Source organism: Haliaeetus albicilla, chromosome 13 (genome assembly GCF_947461875.1).
Source record: "Haliaeetus albicilla chromosome 13, bHalAlb1.1, whole genome shotgun sequence".
NCBI classification, from domain to species: Eukaryota; Metazoa; Chordata; class Aves; order Accipitriformes; family Accipitridae; genus Haliaeetus; species Haliaeetus albicilla.
The window spans coordinates 26,145,283-26,155,129 of record NC_091495.1 but is presented as its reverse complement, the minus strand read 5'-3'; the positions used below and the strand labels follow the sequence as shown (position 1 = coordinate 26,155,129).

Genomic DNA, 9,847 nt, shown 5'->3' with positions numbered 1-9,847 from the left:
CAGAATAGAATCACAGAATGGTTTGGGTTGGAAGGGACCTTAAAGATCATCTAGTTACAACCCACCTTGGCATGAGCAGGGACACCTTCCACTAGACCAGGTTCCTCAAAGCCCCATCCAACCTGGCCTTGAACACTTCCAGGGATGGCGCATCCACAACCTCTCTGGGCAACCTGTTCCAGTGCCTCACCACCCTCACAGTGAAGAATCTCTTCCTAATATCTAATCTAAATCTACCCTCTTTCAGTTTAAAACCATTATCCTTGTCCTATCACTAGACTCTCTGTTAAAGAGTCCCTTCCCATCTTTCCTGCAGGCCCCCTTTAAGTACTGGAAGGCCACTATAAGATCTCACCAGAGCCTTTTCTTTTCCAGGCTGAACAACCCCAACCCTCTCAGCCTGTCCTCATAGGGGAGGTGCTCCAGCCCCCCGATCATCTGTGGCCCTCCTCTGGACTCGCTCCAACAAGTCCATGTCTTTGTTATGTTGGAGGCCCCCCAGATGAACACAGTACTCCACGTGGGATCTAAGGAGAGTGGAGTACAGGGGGAGAATTATCTCCCTCGACCTGCTGGCTACGCTTTTGATGCAGCTCAGGATGCGACTGGCTTTCTGGGCTGCAAGTGCACATTGCTGGCTCATATTCAGTTTTTCATCCACTAATACGCCTGAGTCCTTCTCCTCAGGGCTGCTCTCAATCCACTCATTGCCCAGCCTGTATTTGTGCTTGGGATTGCCCCAACCCACGTGCAGCACCTTGCACTTGGCCTTCCTGAACTTCATGAGGTTCACATGGGCCCACCTCTCAAGCCTGTCAAGGTCCCTCTGGATAGCATTCCTTCCCTCCAGCACACTGACCGCACCACACAGCTCGGTATTGTCAGCAACTTGCTGAGGGTGCACTCAATCCCACTGTCCATGTTGCTGACAAAGATGTTAAACAGCACCAGTCCCAATACCCACCACCCATGAGGAATGCCACTCATCACTCGTACTTACTACTTCCTCACAATAAATTCTAACTGCTCTTAATTTGTTTGCTTTCTGTCTAGGCATGTTGCATGTGGAGGGTGCTATATGAAATCAAATTAAGTTATATACATTATCACCCATGTGATTCCCATAATAAATTGTTCCCCTTTGTTTCATGCTTTCAGGTGATGTAGCCACATGGAAGTACTCAGGCTTTCATCCAGCAGTGCAGTTTCAGTACTTTATTTTGAAAGTCTCTTAATAGCTAGTTTAAAACAAGTGAACAAATTAAATGTAAAGTGTTCTTTATTAAATAACTCAAACGGTAAAGCAAACTGTGCGATTAAGAAAGACAACATCATGGTTCCAAAGGATTTTTACAGCAGAAAACAAATTGCGGCAAATGAGCATTTCAGTCTAGCAGCCAAATTGTCATCATTTTTATGGAGTTAATTTCGGTCCTCAAATTGTGACTTGTTTTTTAAAAGATATGCTGCTAGAAATTCAATGGGATTTGGCGGTCTGTAAAGAAAAAAAGTAAATCAAAAGCAATTATTTTTTTTAATATTAAATTAGGTAGCTGAAGAACTAATCACCTTCCCTTAAAAGGAACATAACTCCTCGGAAACACTTCTAAGCATTGATTTAGGGATGACCAACTACCTAGAGTTACTCTAAGTTTCCAGCTTATGTCTGGTAAGAAAGTTTTTAATAAGGAGTCTTAGTCACCCTTGGTTCAATGTTACTAAATTGCTAGAAAGTTACATACCTAGAACTAGGCTATAATCTGTAAACATAAGTACTGTATGTACATCATTGGAAGTTACATGCATTTGCCTATCTCTTTAACTCATGCTATATAAAGTAAAAATCTGTCAGTGCTTTCTTGCTTCATTTTCATCAAATGGTTATTGAGTAGCTTTGTGCTTAGAGCCGTTTTCATGGCTTCTGGCAACTTAAATGAACACAACAAAATGTCAACAAAAACTTCAAGTCTGAGAAGTGCTGTAACTTGCAAGTAGTCAATAATAAACACTTTTGATCACTGGCCTTAGTCTGTAAGTTTTTTTTTAAAAAGCTCCTCCAGCTACAGTACATGCATCCTGCTAATCTGGATTCTGTCCACAGAATACATGACAAACTTACTTATTCCACACTGGGTCAGACCAAAGGTCTGGCATTGAGCAAATATGCCTATAAAGAGCATTAAAAAAATGGAAGAAGTGCGCAGAGATACTTCTCTGGACCATCCTGTTGGCTTCCAAGCATGTACAAGTTTTCTGAGCTAGCACCTTTAGTAGTCATGGGTGGATTCCTCTACAACTTTGACCAGTTGCCCCCTGAGCCCAAATAAAATGTTAATGTCCTCAACCTGAGGCAAAAAGTTATATAGCTTAATTATGTGACCTGTGAAGGATCACTTCGTTTTGTTCATTACGAATTTACTACTTGCGTCGCTTAATTAGATTACTGTATCACAAGAGATAATAAACAATGCATCCCAATTCATCATCTGATGATGATTTAACAGATTCCTAATATATTGTCTCACAGAGGTCTCTTTTCTAGGTATCATCTATTCAGTCACTTCATAAACAGATAGCAGTACATTCTTCTCATCACCTTGTCACTCTCCTTAATTTTTCATATTCTACCAGAAAACGGGAATTGGAATTACACACAATATTCAAAATACAAGAATATTATAAATTTAAATAGTGACATTATGCTTGTTTTTACCCCTTCAATTTCTAAGTCCTACCATTCAGAGTTTATTTTTGATTGAGCAATGCACTGACATATACATTTAACAGTTTAAAGATTTTTTTTTCACAGGGGTAATTGTCAACTCAGAATCTATCATTTTGTCACTTGCATTAGGGTATTTATTACCCTCCTAGGTGCATCATTTTCTGTTTATTGGTATTCAATCTTTCACTTTTTATCATAGTTTCAATTTTTCATAGCAGTCTTCCATAGTTTCACATCAAGTTTATGAAGTTCCTGTACAATTACTTATAACCGATCAACTTAAAAAAAAAAAAAACAGAAAACAAAACACAAAAAAACCCAATCTTATTCTGTAAAACTCAGTATCATTAACAGATTTTGTCAGGCACTTCTTCAAATTGTTATAAATGATCCTTTCCAGGATTCTAGTGTTGAGCTCATTTCACCATGAAAATTCACCATTTGCTTCTACTCTCTCTCATATCTTCCAGTCAGTTCCTTGTCCATATAAAGTCTTTTCCTTTAATCCCACAGCAGCTAACTCTCTCTAAAAGCTTTTAGTGAATGACTGTGCCAGAAACCTTTTGGAAATTTAAAGACTGTATCATTTGGATTCCTGTTTACGTGTGCTCACTGACTCCTTCAGTGAGCTCCAAGAGACTTGCAAGACCTGACAAAAGTTGTGTTAACTCCTCCTAAATATGTCATTTATCCATATGCTCACTATCCTGGATTTCTACTGAATTCCAGGCATAGTCATCAGATGTGCTGGACTGTTCCCTGAACATCCCTATATTTCTTAGAAAAAGAAATCAGCATCCATTAGTTACTTTCCAGTTCAATTTTAAGCAGAAGATTATACAGCAGAGCCTGTAGTTCAGCTTTTTCACCTCTGAGGTTTTAATATGCTCAACTTAATAGCCAATTTGACCTTGGAAGTTTGATACTGTTAGTTTTTTTTCCTATATATTCCCCAACCTCTTCTATCGGTGTTCCAGTTTCACTCCTGTGATGAGTCCCCACAAAGAACAGCTCCTTCCATAGTGAACAAAGTTTGGTTTTTTTAAAAAAAAAAAAAAAAAAAGTTTGTCTGTAACACAAGTATCCAGACTGTAAGTGTGGGGTATCCACCTCAGGCTGTGTTTTACATTCAGTCTGCAGTAGAACTCCCACAGGTGTCAACTGAAGATCTGCACACTGCTCCGGTGTACACACAGGGTGTACCTTCCTCGATGCCCTTTTGCCTAATTAGCTGTCTGTACAACGCAGTTCAAATTCACAACTCCTTCTGAGGTTAAGACACTGTTGATGGTTGTTCTGGCTGTAGGTACTGTGATGTGATTATGGTCATCGATACCAGCTTTTGATAATGTTATTTCGGCAAAATTGAGAAATGCTTACATGCAGTATAACTCACCAATAGTTCGGATACACCAAAAGGCTAGAAATTAATTTGGATAAGATGAACAACTGTTTGCTATTATTGAAGAATACCCTTCTACATTGACTAATAAGAGATTTGGGGCACCTTGACAGCACCATCTTTACTCAAAAGGATAAACTATCAGTTTGCTTCTTACTGGGTTGACAGCGCAGGGTCTGCCCCATCCTTTAGAAAGTGTTTTAATCTCCAACAAAGATGCATGTCAGACCTGATGTGTCTGTCTGGTCTTTCTTTTAAATGGCAAACAGAACTCTTTACAATTCCACACTACAAAAATCTTGTTCAAAACTAGAACAACTTCTTGCTTTGCTTCTATAAGGTGAATTATGTGATAAAATTAGTAAAAAAAACCACAAACATTTTTCCCTCCAAAACCTTCGCAGTAGCATACCTCATTGGGTATTCAATAAATAACTCTTATCACAGCATATGCACTTAAGTGAGGAACATGTCCTGCATGGTCATAGTAATTCATAGGTTCATAAACCTGCTCTAATGACTTTCTTACAACTAACAAACTAGCAAAACCACATCTGGGGTGCGAGGTCTGAAAAGGTGACATACCACCCAAGTTTGAGACCTACTTTCTTCCTAAGAACAAAAGGAACATTGAGGCATCTTACCTCTCTTTTGCCAGAACAGCCAGTCCCTGTAGCAAGATAGGTACAACTGTCTGATCCAAGTAGGCACGTGTGGGTAATGACTGAAGATCCACCTTCTGCTTTGATGTTTTCTCTGCATTTATTTTCTCATTTTCTACTATCCTCTGAAGTAGGGAAAAAAAAAAAAAGAGAGCATGAACATTGGTAATAGCAGCCACATCTACTTTGAAGTGTGAGTGCAAACAAAGTACCCATCTCTCTTCAATTCACTGGCAATAACTTTATTACACCTTTTAAGAAAATTTAAGTGCATGTTTTTCCTTGCACAAAAACCTAATCTAGAGGAGCTTTCTGTTAAATTATTTTGGGGAAACAATGTCAGAAGTCATGAGTTTTCTAAAACAGAAGAGACCCAATCTCTATCATTTTTATTTCTGCTTTTGCATTCACAGATTTAAATTCCACACCACTGCAACAGGAATGACTACTAACAACAGTGGTCTCAATTAAATGGTTCCTGTATGCACGCACTTCTAACACAAAATGCTAAAAGCACAAGAAATTCAGGTGAAGTCTGACAAAGGGTACTATTAAAGTCAAGCACTTTGAGACCGTGCTCTACTAAAGTATAGATGGACACTTTTTAAAGAAAACATATGCAAAATGCTTCCAGGTGCCTTTTGGTCAGAAAGTGCTGAATCATCTTACACCATTAACTGTAGTTAAAAAAGGATACCCTACCACTGCTAGTAAACCAAACATATTCAATGCAATGTACATGAGTCTACCAATACGGAACCAACATATACTATGCATTATGGTTCTGTAGTGGAAGCTGAGGCATACAGACAAGCAGCTATCAGGGAGATGAGTCACAAAGGACGTTTAAGAAAAGTTTCTGCAAAAGCTTAGCATAGAGTAGAATCTTAGAATGGAGAGAGATTGAAGGCATTTCTTTAATAAGGAATAGTAAATACATGTCATAGAGTTATTATTCTAACCCACACCGTTACCAAGAGCAGAGAGAATGGATTGTGGCTACTCTTTCTCAGCATAATTAACTAAAGATAGCTTGGTTTATTCTGATCCGGTATTTCCAACAATCCCTCCCTTTGATACTTCTAAAGAAATGCCATCAACTCCTCCTGTTGCCCTCCCTGTAATAAAATTCTGGCTGGCTTTTTGTGGCATAATATATTATATGTAAAGATACATATGTATAAAATAGATAGCGATGGAATAGATAACAATCATAGGATACTTCCAAAAAACTCCACCTCATTAAAAGGTTCACTATTTACTTCAGTACCATTTAGTATAATGGAAGCAACACAACAGAAGATGTATTAACAGCCAGTTATGACTCAAGACTCAACATTTTTCCCCTTGATCGGGAATGTGACTTCCACTGTACTTTACAGCAACAAAATCTTTGTTACCTCTACATTTTCAGTGAGACCGTATTCAGAATGGGGATTTTCTGGAACCTGTAAAATAACACACAGTCAGCAAAGTGAAAATGCTCCTTTCACGCATGTAGTGTTATGCGCATAAAACATTTCTTGCAATACCTGCGGCTGTCCCTCCATAATCTGTTCTGCCTCCATGATTTGAAAAGTGGAATTTGCTGGAAGTACAGTAATCTTGGAAAGCAATAAAAAAATTGGTCAGCAGGCTGAGATGAAGACCAGTGTTAGCTGACTTGATATTGCATCACTCGGTCACTAAGGCACAATCACTAGAGAGCAAACGGAGTGGCTCTGTGCCCCCCCCCCCCCCCCGCCAAACCTGTACCCGTTTTTCCCGCACGCAGCATCGAGAAGCGCCTTAAGGTTCGCGTGACGTCCGCGGAAGAAAACGGCACCGGGGTTAGAAAATACGGCATTCATCATTTAAAACAAGAGTCCCCAGCGGCGGCCCGCTCCCCTGCCCGGCCGGGAGCACCCGCGAGAAGGCGGAACCACCCCCTCCCTAGCTGGCTGCCTGCCCGCCTGCCTTCCCTGCCCGCCGCGCCAGGCTACGCTACAGCGCCAGTGCCCCGGGACCCCCCCCGGGCTGGGCCGCACCGCGGGCCACGTGCGGGCGCCCCCGGGGGGCGGCCCGAGCCATGCCCCAACCGACCCGCGGGGAAGACGCGACACCCCCCACAGCCGCTCTCACCCGCCGGTGGGTCCGGGGCTCGGCGGGGCGGGAGACCGGTACTGTGGCGGGACACCGAGAGCCTCTCCACAGCAACCGGAGCCGCTACCGCTGTCGTAAATTGTTTTGACGTAAGTGAAACGGTCGCACTGCCGCCGCCGAACCCCGGCGAACTGCGCCTGCGCAGGGCGAGGCCCCGCCCATCCCTGAGAGCCGGCCTGCGGGGAGGGGGAAAACAGATGGCGAGTTCGAGCGGCCGGCGAATGATGTCACCCCTGGGCGGGGCCTTCTCCCTCCTCAGCGCCCTCCCCATTGGCCGGTGGGCGCGGGTCGCTGGGCGGTGCGGGTCGCGCGGCGGTTCTTCAGGCGCCAGAGAGCGGCTGCGGGGCTGCCGCTCGGTAAGGTGGCCGGCGTTACGCTAAGTTGGGCGGCGCTGACTGAGGCTTTTTATCTTTTTAAAGTAATTTTCCTCACTGAAGCAGAGGCTCTGGCCTGACCTCTGTTAACCGTTTTGAGGTGCAGCCGGAGGAGCCTTGGCTAAGGGCAGTCGTGGGGAGGCGGGCAGGTGCTTCCGCTTGTAGGTGTCCTGTCGGGACTAAAACTGGCGGGATGTTTCTGTTCTCCAAAGAAGCCTTTAACGAACACTGGCCTTTGAAAATTCTGTGGTATGGAAATCTACTGACAGTCAATGCAGTCTGACGTCTGGGGAGTTCACTGGGACGTTTGTGCAAAGTAACTTTGCTGAAGCTAACTTTGAACTGAAAAGGTGGCTCTGTTAGTGAAGTAACCCTTCAGAGCTGTGTACAGTTTGCAAAACAATGACTGTTGGCCATTAATTTTGCCCAGTTGTGTTATGAAAAATGCAGCTGCTCAGCTTTCTCTAGGTATCAGCTTTAATCATCCTGTCTTGACTTGAAACTATCAAGAAATGGAAAATTTACTGCTGCTTTGGTTGTACTGTTACGAATTGCACCAGTGTTTGAACATATATGCCTAATTTCTTCAGGGTTTTGTTTTTTTTATTAGGAATTAAATTCTGTGTCTGGTAACGTTTGTGCTAGTAGATTAAATAGGCCTTTAGAACCTTTTCAGTTTTTGGCTTGAGAAAGCAGTTATATTCCTGTAGTCTAATTTTTTAAATTTTTGTTAGAAAATAAACTTTGTTGTTTTATAACAACATGTCTATTCCTTTTTCTGTCTTCTTGCTGCAGTGATGACAATGTATATGAATGATCTAGCTGATGCTTTTAAAAGATCAGTGACATGGAGAGAACAGAAAATGCCATGCTCTCATTAGATTATGCTCTGATGTAATCATCTAATACTTAATAGTAATGATGAAGCGTGTTTACATCAGTGAATTTGAAATAATGTTTACAGAACTGACAGTGTTATCAGTGTGATAAGCAGGCTTAAAAATGGTGGTGTAGTCAGTTACAGATTTGATACTCAACTGAAGAACTTGGAATTGCAGCAGAACCGCATGCTGTCTTTGTGTCAATTTGAGTCACTACTGCTGGCAAACTTAGCTGGTGTCGAGGAGGCTCAGTGAAAACACAGAAGGCAAAATCCTGAGATTTTTTTCTAAAACTTGAACAAAGCAGGAATACAAATAAATTCTTAATGTGAAACAGGTGAGGGTGAAGAGGTGTGAGCTGTTCATTCTGTTCTGAGGCTCTATTCTCATTTTTCCTTGTGTTCTAGCAATGACATTTTAGAGAATTACATTTAGAATACCTGAATTTGTTGTAGCAATGGCTATACTAAGGAAAAAAAAATTCCTTTTACCCCTAGCCCCCTGTTTCCCCATTTATACATTTTCTATTATATTCAATTTTTGCAATGATGTCATGTTGGGAGTGAGAAAAGGTTTCCTAACTGGACCTTTTGTGCAATGGTAAATTGTGGTGTCAGGGTTGTTGCACCTTCCACAATCATAGGAATTAGATGCTTGTCTGCTCCGATTCCAAAACATATCACTGAGATACCACATTGTACCTGCTGTATTTTATGAGTCCTCAATCTTCAGGGCAAATTCAAATCAGGTAGATGAGCTGATCTAACAATTGGCCACTCCAGAAAACATGAGTTTCACTCGTGTTGTCCACTTCTTCCCCCATCCTTTTCTGGTATTCATCAGAACCCTTGCTGAGCCAGGACATCTCACTAAGCCAGCAGAAAGCTATCCATTGCTCTGATTTGTTTTTTGTTTTGTGTTTTGTTTTTTTTTTAAAAGCTTTTTTTTAAAATGGCGCTAATGTTATGCCAGATTATTAATTAGAATAGTTTACAGACAGGTCCCAATGAATGCTAGAGCCCGCTTAATATAGGAGGGTAGGGTGATTCAGCTTGCAGATCACTGCAATATTTAATTGCCACAATAGTGAATCGATTCTGCAGGTTCTCACTAAAAGCGTTACCATTTGCTTACAATTCCTGACTGATGCCTCTTCTGCAGCTGTGTTTTGGCTTAGCAAGCTGTATTCCCCTAACAGGTACACTGTTTACTAGTGCATCAGTCTATATTTTATTGCCATGGCATAGTCAGGTGGCTTACAAAGGTGGGATTCTAAATACTTTTTTAAAGTAAAAGTAACTGAATAGATTTGGTAATCAGGATTGTTTGAGACTCATTGTCTTCCTATGGCCATGGCCATTCAGTTTGTCCTTTTATTTATTAATAAAAACTTATTCCTTCACCAGCTTTTCTACTATTTTGCTCAGGAATGGGATGATATTTAGGACAGTAGATGGATAATGGAGACTGTAGGTGGGTGGTAATCTGCTGTCACATGGCTTATTTCACTTGACTCCATGATATTAACACTGCTTGAAGTTTCTGGAGTTCCTTGGTATTCCAGAATTTGTTAAATTTTTCAGATCGGCAAACAAGAGAGTTTGGGTTTTTTAAAGGACAGTTAGGTACAGTCAAAAATACTTCCTATTAGATACTGAACT

The 9,847-nt window shown here is 41.4% G+C and overlaps 1 protein-coding gene across 2 annotated transcripts; it reads right to left on the bottom strand.

The window, feature by feature from the left end:
- Positions 1 to 1,200: 1,200 nt before the first annotated feature.
- Positions 1,201 to 7,114, bottom strand: DPY30 (dpy-30 histone methyltransferase complex regulatory subunit). Of its 2 annotated transcripts, none has more exons than XM_069800573.1 (5): positions 6,911 to 7,114; positions 6,322 to 6,393; positions 6,190 to 6,237; positions 4,772 to 4,914; positions 1,201 to 1,495 (listed from the first exon to the last, which is right to left on the bottom strand). In XM_069800573.1, the coding sequence occupies exons 2-5, from the start codon at positions 6,355 to 6,357 to the stop codon at positions 1,423 to 1,425; spliced, it is 300 nt and encodes a 99-aa protein (XP_069656674.1). In that variant the 5' UTR covers positions 6,358 to 6,393; positions 6,911 to 7,114; the 3' UTR covers positions 1,201 to 1,422. The 2 variants fall into 2 exon arrangements, with proteins under 2 accessions (XP_069656674.1, XP_069656675.1); XM_069800574.1 differs by lacking the exon at positions 6,911 to 7,114 and adding an exon at positions 6,589 to 6,654.
- Between the last annotated feature and the right edge of the window lie 2,733 nt (positions 7,115 to 9,847).

What these genes read in the sequence shown, in the direction of transcription:
- DPY30 (XM_069800574.1), bottom strand. Translation starts at nt 6,642, where the DNA reads ATGATGAATGCCGTATTTTCTAACCCCGGTGCCGTTTTCTTCCGCGGA. An exon ending in TTTTCTTCCGCGGACGTCAC is followed by an intron (nt 6,394 to 6,588) that starts GCGAACCTTAAG and finishes TTGCTTTCCAAG; the next exon opens with ATTACTGTACTTCCAGCAAA. An exon ending in GTCTCACTGAAAATGTAGAG is followed by an intron (nt 4,915 to 6,189) that starts GTAACAAAGATT and finishes TCCCTACTTCAG; the next exon opens with AGGATAGTAGAAAATGAGAA.